At 38.6% G+C, this 20,795-nt stretch overlaps 1 protein-coding gene across 9 annotated transcripts in view; it reads right to left on the bottom strand.

Annotated features, from left to right (window-relative positions):
• Nucleotides 1-16,226: 16,226 nt before the first annotated feature.
• The window catches only part of PAM (peptidylglycine alpha-amidating monooxygenase), a 281,828-nt gene continuing 277,259 nt past the window's right edge, over nt 16,227-20,795 (bottom strand). For 5 of the 9 annotated variants that reach the window (XM_059916834.1, XM_059916835.1, XM_059916833.1 and 2 more), the window contains 2 exons: nt 17,708-17,764; nt 16,227-17,058 (listed from right to left, as the gene is read on the bottom strand). In XM_059916834.1, coding sequence (XP_059772817.1) covers nt 16,883-17,058; nt 17,708-17,764 — 233 coding nt within the window. In that variant the 3' untranslated portion in view covers nt 16,227-16,882. The remainder of the gene's footprint in view (nt 17,059-17,707; nt 17,765-20,795) is intronic. The other 4 variants (XM_059916837.1, XM_059916840.1, XM_059916838.1 and 1 more) reach the window with 2 other exon arrangements.

The raw sequence follows: 20,795 nt of genomic DNA, 5'->3' as shown, positions 1-20,795 counted from the left end.
GAACCGTCCCGCCTGTTCACCCTCGGAGCCCACAGCCCAGGCTGAATCCTAGACAGGCAGTGTAAGAGAATGGCGCCTTTCTCCAGTAGAGGGCCCGGATTAATTACTTTAGCAGTCAGGCGAGGCTGGTAGAACACCCGTGAAATCGGTAAATCTCTTTCTAATCCTCTTCCCCACAGGGCAGCAAATCCAAACCACCGGGGACTCACCTGCTGGTCCCGGAGCCATTTTATACTGTGTTCCCCCGCGGGTAGCTCCCGTGGCAAGGGCAGAAGTGAGCTATTGTCCCGACTGATAGTTGGCAATGGTCTGGTGGTCAGCAGCTGAACTTGGCTGGTGTTGACTAGTTGCCTCTGGGTTAACACGGCGTAGGCACTGGGATGATTGCTCCTGGATGTTCAGTTATAGCTCATACGGCTTCAGTTAACCTCCTGGCCCACACGTTGAGAGATCAGATTTCTGGCTCACTCGTTGTTTAAGTCCATTCATCCTTTCGATTATCTAGCAGCAGTGGGGTTCTAAGGCAGGTGGAAATGCCAGTGTATGGCTTTTTTATCAGCTCATTCCTGAACTTCATGGCCTGTGAAATGGGCTCTTTGGTCACTATTGATGTCCACTGGGGTCCCCTATTTCACACATAGCTGTTCTAGACCCGGAACAGTGTTGTTTTGCCTTGCTCCAGGACTCGGGTAAGTGTTTTGTAATGTCTTCCACCTGTTTATGATGCATTGTAGACTGCATATAGCTGTTGTCCCATCACACTATATGGTGGCTCTGTCCCCTTCCGTAGCTGGGATCAGAAACCCAAGAGTACTCTTTTTATTATTTTGCTCTCGGAACAGGCCCCGACCAAACCCTTCGGGAAAACTGGTCACGTCAAATACACAAGCCTGTACCTGAGTTAATATCGCTAAAGCCTGTGTCTGTAATTGTTTAGGGGTAATGGGTTGGGGGTGTCCAGGTCCTTGCATTTTGTCTGTACTCACCAGCTATCCCGTTGCAGTCAGATGAGACATGAGTGCAAGGCTCTGAGGTTAACAGGATGTCACCAATATAATGGAAGAGAAAGACATCTCTCATGGTAGACAGCTGTCACAGGGCCCCATATGTTAGTGGATGGCCACCTCTGAATTACCCCTGCAACCTTCCATTCTCCGTCCTTATTTCCCAACAGCTTGGTGCTCACAGGAGTTTCCCTGGCCTCCTGGCTGGCTCGTCAGTTGTTGGGCTGCACCCCGCAGGCCTGCAAGACTTTGTAGTTGCCCAGCCACAAGACCGAAGTAAGAGCCCAGAGCCAGCGACAGAAACGTCAGTGGTTTATTGGACAGGGGACTCTTACCTGTCTGAAACCAAAGGTTCTGCAGCAACACCCCTACTGTGGACGGCTGGCAGCAAGCAGCCTATGGCAGCAATCTATGCTACTTGGGAAGAAGGAGGCTACCAATTACAGGGGAATTGATGTCAGGTTGGCTCATCAGTTACCAGGGAAACTGGCAGAGGGGCATGGCCCTCACAGCCCCTCAGGTTAATGCCCATCACCAGGGCAGATGTTTCCCTTTAATAAACTAGCAGGTGGAGATGTTCTCACCTAAGGATTAGAACAATTACCAGCTGGGGCAAGGGGTAAGCACATTCACGTGAGTAGGGTGTAAGTGAAGCAGGCACTGGTGGAGCAGGGGATGTACAAAGAGCAAGAGAACAGCCATCTTGAGTGGCCTGATTGTACAGCATGATGTAGCCATAAAAACTAGATGACTAGCAGCATTTTAAATTATTCTTGAAGACAGAGCCGTCATTCACTGAATAGCACCTCTTTCACGAGTGTAAAAATCCATGCAAAATTTTTACTAAGTTTTACCACCAGATGTCAGCCATTCACTGCACTGGTAACAACTACCCTGAAGCAATCTTGAGGAGGAATCTATAAATGTGGATGTCTCTTTCGTCGCTCTTTCCCTCTGTCTCTCTTTCACCCCTTCCTGCTAATGGCTGTCAGTCTATCAATCAATCATCTATTGATCTAGCATCAATTTATTTACTTGTAATGCACATATTTATTTTAATCTATCTAAATAATAAAAGGGATATACTAGGTATTTTAAGAAAAGTAACACAAAAAAGAGTTTAACTATTTACATATACAAATGTGAAAACTTCACTAAAAACATATTCTAAACTTTGATCTGTAATTCAGACTCTTTTCAGTCCAGGAAATGTGGGACCAATGCAATGTTTTGCAACCTTTATTTTCAGAACATACTTTTAGCTGTCACCTGGAAGTTTTGTTTTTTGGAACTTTTTTTAGATTCTTGTTGTTACTCTGGAACTATATTCTTATTGAAAAAGTATCAAAAATATATTGAGAAAACCATACAATACTTGATTTTTAGAAAGGCTCTAGGGTGTTTGATTTAAAAGCTATTGGAGAACTACGGAAAGAGAATTTTTCCCTACCAACAACTATCGGCAACTTCCATTTTAATTTTTTCTTCTATCAAATGCCTTCTTAAACATTAACATATACTTTCTATGATCCCTTACTCCAAACTTTGTCAGGTCCCTGGTTCTACTTCTATCACTGAACTTAACACAGTGAAATTATGCTTTCTTTCTTCTCTAAATTGTGAGCTACTTGAGGTTTGGGAGCTTAGCAGGTATCTATCAATAAATGATTTTTATTCTCTAGACATGGAATGCAGCCAGCCTATGGTGGATTGTTGATTGCCTACTCAGAAACCATTTTCTTCTATCTTTTCTTCCTAACTGAATTTTGTTTAGGTGTATAGAACTACTCTTGTAGAGCCATGGGACTTAAGGAAAGTTGATCCCACCCAAGCTTCATGCATGGGACTGAGTGATCTAAAAAGAATCTCATTCCCTTTGCTAAGGATTAGCTCAGAAATCACCATGTGATACATGTTAGGGAACATTTTCTTAGAAGGTTCAAGAAAAACTTTCCTCCCTCCTGAAAGAGTAGACTACAAGGAGGACTGGTGGATAAATCTTTGCAAATCCATTGTCATTTCTGAAAAAGAAACACTAGTGTTCTCGTGTTTCTGAGTTCTTTGGGGGGTTTATATGGATAAGGGGAGAGTAAGGGAGTCTCTCTCAAAATTTCAGACACCTACTAGACACATCTTTCATATCCCATAGAAAAAGCATTCAAGAGAATGAAATCAACACAGAGGAAAACAGCTGTGGTGGGTGGGGTGGGTGGGGGAGAGAGAACAAGAGACCTGATGTTATTTATCCTCTGTGTCCCTTTATCCTCTTACCCTAGAATTTTTATGAGTCATGGAACCAAGAAATTTCTCTCTCTCTCTCTCACTTTATACCATTATAATCCAATGATATAAGAGCTTTGATAGGGGAAGTCTGTCTAAGCAGCTGGAAAAATGTCTAGAAGCTAGCAGGGCAGTAAGGGCATGGCCTTTTGAGAAAGAAGTTGAATATGGCTTCTTCTTGGAGTGAGAATGTAAGGAGGCCTCTGGGAGTAGAAGTCTCCTTGCTGTTCACCTATCTTTTCTGAGTTGAAACAAAATTCAGAGCCTTAGTGAAATTCTTAAAGATTTCTGTGAATCTTATGGCTGTTGGAAAATATAGTAAATTGAACTTCACCAACATTAAAAACTTTGAAAAACAGAGTTGAGAGAATGGAAAGATAACCCATAAACTGAGATTAAATATTTATAAATCAAATATCTGATAAAGGGCATTTATCCAATACATATAATGAACACCACCTCATTTTCTAAAACTTTGGACTAACTTGAGATTTTATTACAAGTAGAATTTGTTTTTTTCTTTGTCCTGTTCAGTAGATAAAGTACAGTTTTTAACTCTTACTAGCAGACCTCAGTAAATTAATATATGAGATAACATCAAGTATATCAGATGCAGTTAAATCCAAATTCTTCCTCATGGTTTTGATACCCTTTTTGTTGCAGCAATCTGGCTTTCCAGCCCATCCACCACTGCTCACCTAAACTATCCTGACCTCTGGCCCTGCTGCTAATCCCATGACCTGACCAGCATTGTCCTTTTGCCCTCCTCTCCCTTACTTAAATATCACCTTCTTTATTTAAACTCCGTGTTCTTTTTTTTCATAACTAATATTTATTATGTTTATCTTTTACCAAATATATATAAATAATAAAATACATATTTACCAGTGTAATATATAAAATGCTATATTCCTGTAAATTTTCTAAACTCAGTGCTCTTGTATCAGAGGTTTAACATTGGGTAAAAGCTGTTGGGGAACACGGTATTCACATGTCTTAAAGTGTTTTCTCTCAGAAGCACTTTCTAAAGACAAAGTGGAATGTATGGAACGTATATAATATAATGGAGAAATTTGTTGGACACCATCTTACTTAAGTGATCAAAAGTAACATCACCAACAGTGGGGCAAGCTGACATTATGGGCCTCCTGATATGAGGCAGTGGGAGTCAGGCAACATCACAATCATGAATCAATCATGAGGAAACAGGATTGGTTCAAGATGGCGGAGTAGAAGGAAGTGGGCTTACTCCCTCTTGCGAGAGCACCAGAATTACAACTAACTGCTGAACAATCATCGGCAGGGAGACACTGGAACACACCAAAAAAGATACCCCACATCCAAAGACAAAGGAGAAGCCACAATGAGATGGTAGGAGGGGCACAATCACAATAAAATCAAATGCCATAACCACTGGGTTGGTGACTCACAGACTAGAGAACACTTAACCACAGAAATTCACCCACTGGAGTGAAGGTTCTGAGCCCCACGTCAGGCTTCCCAACCTGAGGGTCCAGCAACAGGAGTAGGAATTCCTAGAGAATCAGACTTTGAAGGCTAGCAGGATTTGATTGCAGGATTTTGACAGGACTAGAGGAAACAGAGACTGCATTTCTTGGAGGGCACACACAAAGTAGTGTGCACATCAGGACCTGGGGAAGGAGCAGTGACCCCATAGGAGACTGAACCAGACTTACCTGCTTGTGTTGGAGGGTCTCCTGTGGAGGTGGGGTGTGGCTGTGGCTCACCACAGGGACAAGGAAACTGGCAGCAGAGGTTCTGGGAAGTACTCCTTGGTGTGAGCCCTCCCAGAGTCTGTCATTAGCTCCACCAAAGAGCCCTGGTAGGCTCCAGTGTTGGGTTGCCTCAGGCCAAACAACCAACAGGGAGGGAACACAGCCCCACCCATCAGCAGACAAGCAAATTAAAGTTTCACTGAGCTCTGCCCACCAGAGCAACACCCAGCTCTACCCACCACCAGTCGCTCCCATCAGGAAGCTTGCACAAGCCTCTTAGATAGCCTCATCACCAGAGGGCAGACAGCAGAAGCAAGAAGAACTACTATCCTGCAGCCTGTGGAACAAAAACCACATTCACAGAAAGACAGACAAAATGAAAAGGCAGAGGACCATGTACCAGATGAAGGAACAAGATAAAACCCCAGAAAAACAACTAAATGAAGTGGAAATAGGCAACCCCCCCCGAAAAAGAATTCAGAATAATGATAGTGAAGATGATCCAGGACCTCAAAAAAGAATGGAGCCAAAGATTGAGAAGATGCAAGAAATGTTTAACAAAGATCTAGAAGAGTTAAAGAACAAACAAACAGAGATGAGCAATACAATAACTGAAATGAAAACTACACTAGGAGGAATCAATAGCAGAATAAGTGAGGCAGAAGAATGGATAAGTGACCTGGAAGACAGAATGGTGGAATTCACTGCCACAGAACAGAATAAAGAAAGAATGAAAAGAAATGAAGACAGCCTGAGAGACCTCTGGGACAACAGTAAATGCAACAATATTCGCATTATAGGGGTCCCAGAAGGAGAAGAAACAGAGAAAGGACCTGAGAAAATATTTGAAGAGATTATAGTTGAAAACTTCCCTAACATGGGAAAGGAAATAGCCACCCAAGTCAAGGAAGTGCAGAGAGTCCCAGGCAGGATAACCCAAGGAGAAACACACCGAGACAAATATTAAGCAAATTGACAAAAATTAAAGACAAAGAAAAATTATTAAAAGCAACAAGGGAAAAACAACAAATAACATACAAGGGAACTCCCATAAGGTTAACAGCTGATTTCTCAGCAGAAACTCTACAAGCTAGAAGGGAGTGGCATGATATATTTAAAGTGATGAAAGGGAAGAACCTACAAACAAGGTTACTGTACCAGGCAAGGATCTCATTCAGATTTGACTGAGAAATCAAAAGCTTTACAGAAAAGCAAAAGCTAAGAGAATTCACCACCACCAAATCAGCTCTACAACAAATGCTAAAGGAACTTCTCTAAGTGGGAAACACAAGAGAAGAAAAGGACCTACAAAAACAAACCCAAAACAATTAAGTAAATGGTAATAGGAACATACATATCAATAATTACCTTAAATGTAAATGGATTAAATGTTCCAACCAAAAGACACAAGCTCACTGAATGGATATAGAAACAAGACCCATCTATATGCTGTCTATAAAGACCCATTTCAGACCTAGGGACACATACAGACTGAAAGTGAGGGGATGGAAAAGATATTCCATGCAAATGGAAATCAGAAGAAAGCTGGAATAACAATACTCATATCAGATAAAATAGACTTTAAAATAAAGAATGTTACAAGAGACAAGGAGGGACACTACATTATGATCAAGGGATCAGTCCAAGAAGAAGATATAACAATTATAAATATATATGCGCCCAACATAGGAGCACCTCAATACATAAGGCAACTCCTAACAGCTCTAAAAGAGGAAATCGACAGTAACACAATAATAGTGGAGGACTTTAACACCTCACTTACACCAATGGACAGACCATCCAGACAGAAAATTAATAAGGAAGCACAAGCTTTAAATGGCACAATAGACCAGATAGATTTAACTGATATTTACAGGTCATTCCATCCAGAAACAGCAGATTACACTTTCTTCTCAAGTGCACATGGAACATTCTCCAGGATAGATCACATCTTGGGCCACAAATCGAGCCTTTGTAAATTTAAGAAAATTGATATCATTGGTATCATATCAAGCATCTTTTCCGACCACAAAGCTATGAGATTAGAAATCAATTACAGGGAAAAAAACGTAAAAAACACAAACACATGGAGGTTAAACAATACATTACTAAATAACCAAGAGATCACTAAAGAAATCAAAGAAGAAATCAAAAAATACAGAGAGAAAAATGACAATGAAAACACGACGATCCCAAACCTATGGGATGCAGCAAAAGCAGTTCTAAGAAGGAAGCTTATAGCAATACAATCCTACCTCAGGAAATAAGAAAAATCTCAAATAACCAATCTACCCTTACACCTAAAGGAATTAGAAAGAGGAGAACAAACAAAACCCAAAGTTAGTAGAAAGAAAGAACTCATAAAGATCAGAGCAGAAATAAACGAAATAGAAACAAAGAAAACAACAGCAAAGATCAATAAAACTAAAAGCTGGTTCTTTGAGAAGATAAACAAGATTGATAAACCTTTAGCCAGACTCATCAAGAAAAAGAGGGAGAGGACTCAAATCAATAAAATTGGAAATGAAAAAGAAGTTACAACAGACACCACAGAAATACAAATCATCCTAAGAGACTAGTACAAGCAACTCTATGCCAATAAAATGGACAACCTGGAAGAAAGGGACAAATTCTTAGAAATGTATAACCTTCTAAGACTGAACCAGGAAGAAATAGAAAATATGAACAGACAAAGCACAAGTAATGAAATTGACACTGTGATTAAAAATCTTCCAACAAACAAAAGTCCAGAACCAGATGGCTTCACAGGTGAATTCTAGCAAATACTTAGAGATGAGCTAACATCCATCCTTCTCAAACTCTTCCAAAAAATTGCAGAGGAAGGAGCACTCCCAATCTCATTCTATGAGGCCACCATCACCTTGATACCAAAACCTGACAGAGATTACTACAAAAAAAATTACAGACGAATATCACTGATGAATAGAGATGCAAAAATCCTCCACACACTACTAGCAAACAGAATCAAACAACACATTAAAACGATCATACACCATGATTAAGTGGGATTTATCCCAGGGATACAAGGATTCTTCAATATATGCAAATCAATCAATGTGATACACCACATTAACAAACTGAAGAAGAAAAACCACATGATCATCTTAATAGATGCAGAAAAAGCTTTTGACAAAATTCAATATCAATTTATGATAAAAACTCTCCAGAAAGTGGGCAAGGAGGGAAACTGCCTCAACATAATAAAGGCCATATTTGACAAACCCACAGCCAACATCGTCCTCAATGGTGAAAACTGAAACCATTTCCACTAAGATCAGGAACAAGACAAGGTTGCCCACTCTCACCACTATTATTCAACATTGTTCTGGAAGTTTTAGCCACAGCAATCGGAGAAGAAAAAGAAATAAAAGGAATACAAATTGGGAAAGAAGAAGTAAAGCTGTCACTGTTTGCAGATGACATGATACTATGCGTAGAGAATCCTAAAGATGCCACCAGAAAACTACTACAGCTAATCAATGAATCTGGTAAAGTTTCAGGATACAAAATTAATGCACAGAAATCTCTTGCATTCCTATATGCTAAGAATGAAATATCAGAAAGAGAAATTAAGGAAACACTCCCATTCACCATTGTAACAAAAAGAATAAAATACCTAGGAATAAACCTACCTAAGGAGGTCAAAGACATGTACTCAGAAAACTATAAGACACTGAAGAAAGAAATCAAAGATGACACAAACAGATGGAGTGATATACCGTGCTCTTGGAATTGAAGAATCTATATTATGAAAATGACTGTACTACCCAAAGCAATCTACAGATTCAGTGCAATCCCTATCAAATTACCAATGGCATTTTTTACAGAACTAGAACAAAAAATCTTAAAATCTGTATGGAGACAAAAAAGACCCCCAACAGCCAAAGCAATCTTGAGGGAAAAATATGGAGGTGGAGGAATCAGACTCCCTGACTTCAGACTATACTACAAAGCTACAGTAATCAAGACAATATGGTACTGGCACAAAAACAGAAATATAGATCAATGGAACAGGATAGAAAGTCCAGAGATAAACCCATGCACTTATGGTCAACTAATCTATGATAATGGAGGCATGCATATACAATGGAGGAAAGACAGTCTCTTCAATAAGTGGTGCTGGGAAAACTGGACAGCTACATGTAAAAGAATGAAATTAGAACACTCCCTAACACCATACACAAAAATAAACTCAAAATGGATTAAAGAACTAAATGTGAGACCAGACACTATAAATCTCAGAGGAAAACATAGGAAGAACACTCTGACATAAATCACAGCAAGATCTTTTTTGATCCACCTCCTAGAGTAATGGAAATAAAAGCAAAAATAAACAAATGGGACCAAATGAAACTTAAAAGCTTTTGCACAGCAAAGGAAACTATAAACAAGATGAAAAGACAACCCTCAGAATGGGAGAAAAATATTTACAAAGGAATCAACAGACAAAGGATTAATCTCCAAAATATATAAACAGCTCATGCAGCTTAATATTAAAAAAACAAACAACCCAATCCAAAAATGGTCAGAAGACCTAAATAGACATCTCTCTAAAGAAGACACACAGATGGCCAAGAGGAACCTGAAAATTTGCTCAACATCACTAATTATTAGAGAAATGTAAATCAAAACTACAATGAGGTATCACCTCACACCAGTGAGAATGGGCATCATCAGAAAATCTACAAACAACAAATGCTGGAGAGGGTGTGGAGAAAAGGGAACCCTCTTGCACTGTTGGTAGGAATGTAAATGGATACAGCCACTATAGAGAACAGTATGGACATTCCTTAAAAAACTAACTATAGAATTACCATATGATCCAGCAATCCCACTACTGGGCATATACCAAGAGAAAACCATAATTCCAAAAGACATATGCACCCCTATGTTCATTGCAGCACTATTTACAATAGCCAGGTCATGGAAGCAACCTAAATGACCATCGACAGACAAATGGATAAAGAAGAAGTGGTACATATATACAATGGAAGATTACTCGGCCATAAAAAGGAAATTGGGTCATTTGCAGAGATGTGGATAGACCTGGAGACTGTCATGCAGAGTGAAGTAAGTCAGAAAGAGAAAAACAAATATCGTATATAAACGCATATATGTGGAATCTAGAAAAATGATACAGAGGAACCAGTTTGCAAGGCAGAAATAGAGATACAGATGTAGAGAACAAACGTATGGACACCAAGAGGGGCATGTGGCAGGGTGTTGGGGAGGTTGCGGTGGGATGAATTGGGAGATTGGGATTGACATGTATACACTAATATGTATAAAACAGAAAACTAATAAGAACCTGCTGTATAAAAAAATAAATAAAATTCAAAAAAAAAAAATCATGAGGAAACAGATGAAGCCACTCTGTGAGAACTTGTGCAAGACATCTGGCCTGGACTCTTAAAAATGTCCATGTTTTGGAAGAAAAAATGACAAGAGAATTACTCTAAAGGAGACTAAAGAGATATGATAAATACATCATGTAAATCTTAATTGGATCCTGGATCAAAAACAGAAAGCTCCAAAGGGCATTTGGGGGACATTGAGGGTTTGAATGTGGGCTACATATTGGTTGATATTAAGGAATCAGTGTTAACTTCTTGGTTGTAATAGTGGTTTTGTGGTTATGCAGAAGAATGCCTAGTTCTTAGGTGATACGTGTTGAAATATTTAGGGTAAAGGTTATGACATCCTCAACTTATTTTCAAATGGTTCAGCAGAAGTTATAAATTACGGCATGTGCGTGTGTATGTGTGTGTGTGTGTGTGCACATGTGAGAAACGGAAAGCAAGTATGGCAAAATGTTAATCACTGGTGAATCTAAGTGAAGGGTATGTGGATGTTCTTTGTAATAGTCTTCAGTGTTTCTGTAGCTTTGAAATTGTTGGGGAAAAAGATGGGGACAAAAGAACATCATATTTTGCTTTCATGTTTGTTTTGGAATGAATAGGATTGAATGACCAGCAATAATTTATCTTTTTATAACTAAAGCAACCACCTCTTTTTTTAATTGGAAGCTACCTGTTTCAATCAACCTTGGTTGAGTAGAAATCATAGTATAGATATGGATTTTAGGCCTCAAATCTCTGCTCTTGGCCCTTTGTATATTTTTTATTGTCATTATTATTGTGACAAGCCAAAGCTGAGCATTTGTTCTTATGTTCAGTATTGCCTGTGGGCATTTGAGACTACTTTCACAAATGCATTGGTGTACCTAATCACTCAATGTCCCTTTTTAATGCTATAGTTTAACCATCACACACATAGCTATTTCAGTAAACCCCTTTATCTGAAAATATGGTTAAGTGGTTATGGTCTTAAGGTAATAGTAATGAATATCTGCTATTTTTTTCTTCCCAGAATCTACCCTATTCAACTGGCAACAGTATCTGAAATTTTCTTGGGGGAAATGAATCCTTTATAAATCGTCAGTGTGGTTACTGTGGGACGTGACCCTGTCCAGGTTCGATGCATCACACTTTCCCTGCCCAGAGAGACTGGTTCTGAGGTTCGTGCATGAACCAGATCAGGCCAATCAGTCAATGTATTGGAACCCTTTAGAAAGAGAAGCTATTTGTCTCAGAGTTACTGCTGGTAGGATTTAAACTTAGAACTGCCGAATGCCACTTTTATTACCACATGTGGAGAGTCTGCATGAAAGTGAATCCTAGAGGGAGGGGAGCCAAACTGAGGGATGGAAGGAGGCAGAATCCTCATAGCATCATCTGAGTCTTGAATCTAGCCACGCTTGGGCTTTTCAGTTATGTGTATGTCAGTAATAATCCTTTTTCTTGATACATTATTTGTTCTTGATTATTATTTTCATTATTATATATTATATCATTATTAATTCTTAATAAAAGTTGTTCTTCAGTCTATTTTTTTAGGGTTTTTTTGGGGGTTTTTTAATTGAAGTATAGTTGATTTACAATGTTGTGTTAGTTTCAGGTGTACAGCAAAGTGATATATATATACAGGTTACTATAAAATATTGAGTATAGTTCACTGTAGGTCCTTGTTAGCTATCTATTTTATGTATAGTGGTGAGTATATGTTGCAGCCTATTTGAATTGAGCTGTAATTAATGACTGATGAAGTCTGACTAGAACTTGTTTGCAGAGCAGAGGTAGAGTCACAGATGTGGAGGGCAAACTTGTGGTTGCTGGAGGTTGGGCGGGGAGCAGTGGGGGAGGATGTGTTGAGAGATTGGGATTGACATATACATACTACTATATGTAAGGGTAGATAACTAATAGGGACCTGCTGTGTAGCTCGGGGAGCTCTTCTCAATACTCTAGAATGACCTGTATGGGAGGGGAATGTAAAGAAGAGTGTATATGTGTATATGTGGCCAATTCACCTTGCTGTGCAGTAGAAACTAACACAACATTGTAGGTGAACTATACTCTAATAAAAATTTAAAAAAGAAAAGAAAAGAAGCCTAATACAATGGCATATAAAATCATCAATTCTAGAACTTGGAATTTCAGATCATTCTAATCTTAACCCAGTGTCTTTCCAAACTGAACATTGGCTAAAACTGGGCCATGCTAATGAATAACACTTTCTCCTTATCTAGAAGTGAGCTGTAAGAACCAGTGCCATTGTGCTGTTCCATCCACATGCATGCTTATCCCATAGTTACTGCACAATATCTTTTTTTCAAAAGACATGGAGAATGTTGTAGTATAATAGAGGAAATAAACAGAGCATTCTCAATTGACCAGTTTATTTATTTTAGGAGAGAGTATGTATAACGAAATGCATTTTTGCTCAGAAATGAAAAGGGTCCTCTCTGGTATTGTCAAACTTGTTTTTATAAACTCCTATTTTATATTTTATTTTGGTATATCAGTCTTGAGTACTTTATTGTCAGGTTTTCATAGGTAAACCCCTTCCCTATGACAGTACAGTGTGTACTCAATTTTGGAGCATGGAAAATACATGTACTTGTTTTGTACCTGTAGTTTGGATATATAATTGACATCTTTGTGCTTTGGTATTTCAAAAATTTTAAGGCTGTAATGAGGAGTCACATTTACAATCATCAATATATTCTCTACAATGAATATGCTCCCTTAATTAAATCATGATGCTAGAAAAACACACCAAATGGGTTTGGTTGATTCTTGTCTCCTTTAGATGTGATCCAACCCGCCCCCAGCCCCTTCACTGCCACACACAAAAAAACAAAAATCAAAAAGCAAACAAACAAAAAAAACACCCACAAAAAAACAAAAACACAAAGTCTAGCATGGTGACCTGCTGAAGACATGAAGATATCACTTGTATTTTACCTTTTGTCTGATGCTTTTTTTTAAAGGAGGTTATAGGGAGGCCCCTAGTAGCCTTTCTGTGTATGCATCTAAGTTATTTCCCATGGTGGGATAATCGGTGTTAGGGAACTATAGAAAGAAGCTGCTCATAGGTAAGTTCTGGTCCTGAAGGTAATTTGCATCTACGTTTTCTGTGATCTAGGTTTGAGGAACTGGGGTGGATCACTTCTGGGCCAAACCATCACTCTACAGAGATCACATATTTGAGAAAATGGTTTTGTGTACCTAATAATTTGTTTTCAGGCTCAGCTACTCTCTGGAGAACTGTATTTCTTGGACAGTCCATGGAACACCGGGATCCAAATCACCAGGGATGCTTTTAAAAAATGCAGCTCTCTAGGCCCCATCCAATGTAGTGAATCAGAAACTCCGGGAATGGGACCAAGAGTCAGTCCTCTTCAAATAAGTACCCCAGTTGGTTCTTACATTCATTGAAGTCTGAGAAGTATTGCTATAGGCTACATCAACTTTGACTTACATCACCTTTGAGCTACTAGGTGATGACAGTCAGGGGAATAAGCTCAAATACCATGTCTGTGGCTTCCCTTGTCATTCAGCTACTTAAATATTTAATTTATATAACATCTGAATGAGACTTTAAAGATGCATGGGAACTTTGAAAAAGAATATGCTGATTTAATAAACTAAGAAGAAAGCTTAGAACAAAAGATTTTATGCATATGATAATTCAGGGCCAACTCAGTGAATGACAAAGCTATTTTTTTAACTCCCCCAAATAATATTCTTTGGATAATTTATTGTAAAAAAAAAAATCAAGCACAGCTGTTTCCCTTTGCCTTATTAATAAGTCAATTATGCCCATTTTAATTATCCAATTTAAAGCATTTAACAATTAAGGCATTCAGATCTTGGTACTAATGGTCATATCAAAACACCTCAGACCCCATCTTCTCTCTCCAAACATCTGTAAACTATAATTTATGTGAAAATATAGCTATCCACTTGTAGAAATTGGCAAAGTAAAACAGCCATTCTCAAAGACAGTGGTTTTCAACTCTGGCTGCACATTAGAATTACCTGGAGAAATTTAAAAATATGACCTATAGCAATATCCTGTGGTAAGCCAATCAAATCAGAATTTCTGGAGGTAGTGTACAATCATTTTTTTCTTAAATTCCCCAGTGATTCTACTGTGAAGGAGGATCCATTCCTTGAGGCACTTCCCAGGCAGTGCAATATCTAACTCAATAAATGAAGTTCAGCTAAGAACAAAAATCAGCAAAGAGACTGCCTGAAGTCAGTGCAGTTCATTCATTTTGAGTCCGCCATCTTTATTTAAGCCAGGTTAGTAGAATAAGGGTGGTGTTCTAGGACAGGATGGTAATGCAGACTTTCTTTTTCTGAATTTTCTTTTTTATAATGCCATTTGCTTATATTAGGCATATGATGCCATGTGCTATATTAAGGGACATATGTAAGAACAGACCTGCAAATGTATTTGTCTATTCTATGGATATTGTTGAAGATTTTAATTACACAACATGGTGCTATCTTTCAGAAGATACTTGGGAGCAAATTTTTCTGATCTTATTATTAGGAATTCTAAATGTTTAACTGGCTCATGAATCATGTAACTAGTCAAGTTTTACTTAATGAGCTGCTAGAAAGTTTAGAGCCAAATTCTCCCCATGAACAGCTGTAATAACAATTATTCTTGTATAAATTTTCCCATTTTTATCTTTGTTTTCCCTTTTTCTTTACCACCTCCTTATAATTTATCATTTTGATCTAGTTTTCTTTTTTTTTTTTTGAATCCATGAGCCACTGTAAAACTGTTTAGGAACAAAATTAGGCATACATAACTCTAAAGATATGTAACTAATAGAGCTGATGATCATAATACAGTACCACAAAAGATGGCTTTAGTGCAAGTCAACTAATTTCCTCAACGTAAGAAAAGTTGAACAGCATCAAAGTCAACCTACAACATAACACATTCTGATGTTGAAATACAAACATGTAAGATACAGTGAACAGGCACACATACACCAGAATAGTGCTGTTGTGATTCTACATTTACATGTTTACCACTAACGTGGTGAAAGGGGCATAAAGGAGTGGTCAGAGGGAGGAAAAGTGTGCTCTTCATTTGAGAAGGAAAAAAAAAATCTTTCATTTAGATCAATTTGGTGTCAATTATGAGGGAAAAAAATCTAGGTTAAGTTAGATATTTTAAATAACTTAGCTGGAAGACAATTTAATTTTTTTGCAAAGTACTCTATATTGCTTTCGTGATTAGTCAGTTAAATCTATAATATGCCACTACTAAGATACCTGAATTGCAAGTAGGCATTTTGAAGAAAGGGTTCTAGAGTCTGATTATTATAAAAAGAAAAGTTATCAGGTTCTTACAAAATTGCATCGATTATGAAAAAGGTGTTTTAAAAGTAATTTGTAGTCACTGTAAGAGATGAATATTCCTACAAATACATGCATATTTGGAATAAAATTATTCTTTAAAAAGAAAACCATTAGTAGTAACCTACACTGATGGGTTAATTTGCATATGTAATTTGAGACACAGGTTTCCTCTTAGCTATGATCACCTTTTATTAAAGTATTTACCTTCTGATTGATATACAGGCAAAAACACCCTTTGAATTTTAAAAGAAAGCCTGGTTTTACACATGTATGTAAACTCTTAGGCTAGTTTTTAATTTATATCAGCTACATAATAAAATACCATCTTAATTTTAATACATTTCTTTTGGCTGAAGACATTGAATAGGTTTCACTATATCTGTGGTTTGTGTAATTATTACAAAAGTTGTATACAAACCCTGCAAATATGCAAAAATTGCAAAATACACTCTGACAGCTAATGCTCTGAAAACACTTTATTACACAAATTACATTCAGATTCTGAAAATAGTGATCTAACAGTGTAACCATCTAAAAATAAGACATCCCCAAAACACACCAACTGAGGAAGAAAATTTAAAAAAAGAATTTAAATAGAGACTTTTTTTTCTTTCCCTCGTTGCAATATAATGTTAGTGATTTTAAAAAAATAGAAGGAGATTTAGCAGCTTTGTTGTCATGTAGCACAAAGTTTCTCTTTACTGCCACAGGCTGAGAATGCTGAACAGGAAAGGCACCAAAGAAAGACACTGGCAATGGAGGTGCTATTGGGAAAATACTGTGTTCAAGCAGAGAATGGGGTTATTTACAAACTACAGAAAAGTCTCAAAAATGCAGATGAGCAAACCTTCCATCATTAAATTACTAGTGTGATGGAAGAAGAGAACTGTTTATTCTACGTTCATATAAAGACAATGGCACTGTTATGAACTTTTAGGAAACTCCTCAACTAGAACCAGAAGCCAACTAAATCAAAACGAAGTAAATAAAATGTGTACAGTCCCACACAGACTAGTACAGTTTACAATTAAATACACAAAACGCTAAACGTGCTAAAGGGAAAGGAATCTGGCATTCTTGGCAAATTTCATCAACCTAAATCAAAGCCCCGTTTTCAGGAGGAAGGTGCGGGTACAGGCAGAGGTGCTGAATACTCCTCTTCTGATTCACTTCCGTCATCATCTTTCTCCTGGTCACTTCCCTCCGTGCTAAGGCGGTCAAAGCCTTTTCGGCTGTAGCCTTTCCGGCTTGCGAAGAAGTTTCCGAGGTTTAAGCCTCCACTTCCCTTTCCTGAAGAAATCGAACAATGACAGAGGATTGAGGTAACGTTTGCACAAATGATTCTCAGTTTCCTTGTAAATCCTTATGGGGATGGGAAAGGGTAGATATTAGCGGGAAAAAAAAAAAGTGACATAGAGAGATACTTATCCTACAGAGTCAGAAAGATATGATTCCACAGATTCATTAAAATAAATAAGGAAAAAACCCAAAGCTCCCCAGGATTATGTGTTTCTGCAGGATTATTTCAGATTCACTTTTCACCTCCTGCCTTTTCCAGGCTCTCTGGAATGGGCACCCCCTTGAGCAGCTCTTCGTTTCAATGACTTTACGAAAAGGTCATCTTCACCGAGACATGCACTGACACACTGACAGAAGTGATAGAAAATATAGTGAAGACAAATGAAGCCAGATACAAAGGCAGGGGAAGAGAATTCGATAATACAGAAGAGCAAGCTGGGAAAACGAAGCTGGAGAACGTGCGCCGGAGCCGCACGCTTCGGTTGGTTCATGGTTTGCATTCTGGGGACGCTGTGCTGCACACAAGGAGTTTAATTTCCAGACAGAAAATAAAAAATATCTCCCTGCTTTTCAAAAGGCACGCACTTGTTGACTTTGAATCACATGTGAAGAATTAGATTCTAAAAGGTCTCAGGCATACCTCTAAGTCTTCCCAGAACTCTTCCCGAACTTCCCTCAAGTTTATGTTCAGAATCTGCTAGAAAAAGATGGCATATTTCAAAATGAGTCCCAGTCACCTTCCTCAATCCATGGGCTCAACTTTCAACACAAAATAAGGAATTAATTCATGAATGATTAATAACAAGGCCTGGCTCTTGTCCGTATGTATTCTTAGAATTCTAAGGGAAAATAAAGGCAATATGTTATTGTGATGTATACAAAGGCCAGAGCTGGGTTTGACTCCTGCCTGGGTCTCTTACAGGCTGTGCGATCTCAATAAATTACTTCTCTGAGCCTCAATTTTCTCTTCTGAGAAAAGAGAGATCAATGACAAACCCTACCTCTCTGTAAGGTTTAGATGGGATACTGCATGTGACATGCTTATAACAGGGCCTGGTACACACACAGTAAATGCTCAGTAAATATTAGTTACCTTTATGAGGAAAAAATTCAGTCACCAGTAATGTGTAAAAATTTGGAAGCTTATTACAATTTTAGGAATATTGGTCTGAGGTTTTTGTCTTTCTATTAAGAACAGTACATGTCCTGCTTGAGAAAGCTTTGGATCCACGTACACCATTACCTTTTTATGTAAGACGGAAGGCAAAAAACCTGAAACCCTGAGTACTTTCAGCCATACAAGGTGACCCCAATTCCAAAATTTGGGCTCCCCAAATTCCAGCCCATCTCCATGAAGAATTGACTTTCTTTCCTTAGTCGGGGGCAGAACTCCTTATGGACTTCATTTCTCTGTGTGCTGTGTATCTCCCTGCACTCTTTGCCCTGCTTCCAACACTCCCTTAAGGGCTGTGGTCAGGGAAAGAAGGCTCAAAGTCTCTAACCAGGAGAGCGGGCAGCAACATGGAGAAAGCTCACAGGCAGAGGACAGAGCAAAGGCAGGAGTTGGTGGGGAGAGAAATAGGCAAGAAGCAAAGAAAAATCTGGTGAGACCGTTAGAAAGCCAACTAATTAGACTGTAAATTCCATAAGGATGCGGGACAGTCCCTAGTCAGTTTTGCATCCCCTGTGCCTAGGACAGTGTCTGATGTGGAGCTGACATGCTGTAAGGGTGTGCTGAATAAGTGGAAGGCCCTTCATGAGGGTTATTATTATTATTATTTTTAATCAGTCATCAATTTTATACACATCAGTGTATACATGTCAATCCCAATAGCCCAATTCGGCACACCACCATCCCCACCCCACCGTGGTTTTCCCCCCTTGGTGTCCATACATTTGTTCTCTACATCTGTGTCCATGAGGGTTATTAAAAACCCTCAGAGACTGGATGAGATCTATCAGGAACAAACGTTGAAAAAAGGTGAGAGGCTGATCTACTTTTAGAATTAAATGTATTAGACTGAACCGTATAAAACTGTAGTTTTCTAAATAAAACATGATTGAACAATGGCAGTTTCATATGGTTTGACCTGGGTCCCTGTCTTCCCAACACACGCCTGTAAACTCAGTATCCCGGTAACAGTGCCACCCACGCGTGCTAACAGCAAACAGGGGACACCAAACCTTCTCTACTCCCCAGCCACTCCTCCTCCAGTGTGGGTTGATGACCAACATTCTTGCTACCTGCCCCCAGGCCCCATGTGTTCCTGATACTGTGTATTTATCACTGTACTTACCACCCTCTCTTAATACCTTTATGTGTCATTTCTTTTTTATGTGTCATCTATTCTGTGAGCTCCATTTATTTATTCAGTCATTTTCCCAATGACTATTTATCAAACCCCTAGTGCCAGGAACTGTTATTTGTGCTGGGGATATATCAGTAAACAAGTAAACATACAAGATTCTTGCTCTTTTGAAGCTTCCATCTAACTCCATGAAGATGATGACTACATTTACTTATCTTTGCCTCTGCTTAACACAGTTCCATACCCATAACAAGGGCTCCATAACAGTCCCTTTCGGGAAGAGTTAGCTGTATTTTTGCAGAGCTTTACTGATTGCAGATGAAAAGCAAAAGAAAGTCCTAGAAAAATTCCCTTTCACAAATTATTAAATTAAATCCTCTGGTTTTGTTTCTGTGTCAGGGCTTTGCCATGGGCACTGAATCCCTGCCATGGTCGCCTTGGCCTGAAATACGATCAGATGCTGTTTCTTGATCAAATGCTTCCTTCCACCCTGGTCCATGGATGCCTTCCCAGGCATAGCTGTAGCCTCCTGCCTTAGGACCTGGGGACCCAGCTAAAGGACTGTTCCCGACAGGTGAGGATCACAAGTTGGATTATTTGTTCATTTATGTGGATACCTTGAAAGGAACTCAGCTACTGGGTCCTATAATATGATAGTGATTTGATAAAATACTGACACCAGTATTGGACCCTCCCTTGTTTGGTTAGGGAAGGCTGATGGCCTAAATTATGACTATTTAAAAACTATCAAATGGTTTCTTATAGAAATAGTTGGTTTCCTGAGAGAGCTGAGGTTTAAGACAAGTATCTCTTATGACTTCTTATGACGTTTATTACTTTATTACTAATGATTATTCCTAATAATTATTGGTGGTATTAATTGAGCACTTACTAAGTGTCAGGTACTGTGATAAATGCTTTACGTACATTATTTCATTTAATCCTTACACAACCTTGTGAGTATTTTATCCCCACTTTATAGATGAAGTGGCTTAGAAAGATTAAGTAATTTGCCCAAGGTCATGTAGCTAGGAGCTAGAGCCAGGACTAAGGAAAAATACAACTTCTAAAAAACTGACCCAGGCATTTTGAGGACTGGGCCTGTTTCTAACAGAAGGGATCTCCTCCTTCCTGACCCTTCAGCTAATTTATACTGACTCTACTTATCTACGCAGTTTCATATGGAGACATTAAATGGGTTTAAGCCAATGCTAAAAGGCAATAATAAAGGTTATATTTTAATCTAACTATCCAAATTTTGAAGCTCCAGATATATTTTCCACTGTGATACTAACTATAGACAATATTTGGAACATAGACAATGTTGAAAAAGGTAGAGAACACAAGAAAAAAAGAAAAACACTGAAAAACATCACAACCAAACTTTGAGGATAATCAGGCCAAACATTCTTTCAAAGG

Source organism: Balaenoptera ricei, chromosome 3, assembly GCF_028023285.1.
Source record: "Balaenoptera ricei isolate mBalRic1 chromosome 3, mBalRic1.hap2, whole genome shotgun sequence".
NCBI classification, from domain to species: domain Eukaryota; kingdom Metazoa; phylum Chordata; class Mammalia; order Artiodactyla; family Balaenopteridae; genus Balaenoptera; species Balaenoptera ricei.
The sequence above is the reverse complement of the archived record's forward strand: the minus strand, read 5'-3'. Positions and strand labels throughout refer to the sequence as shown.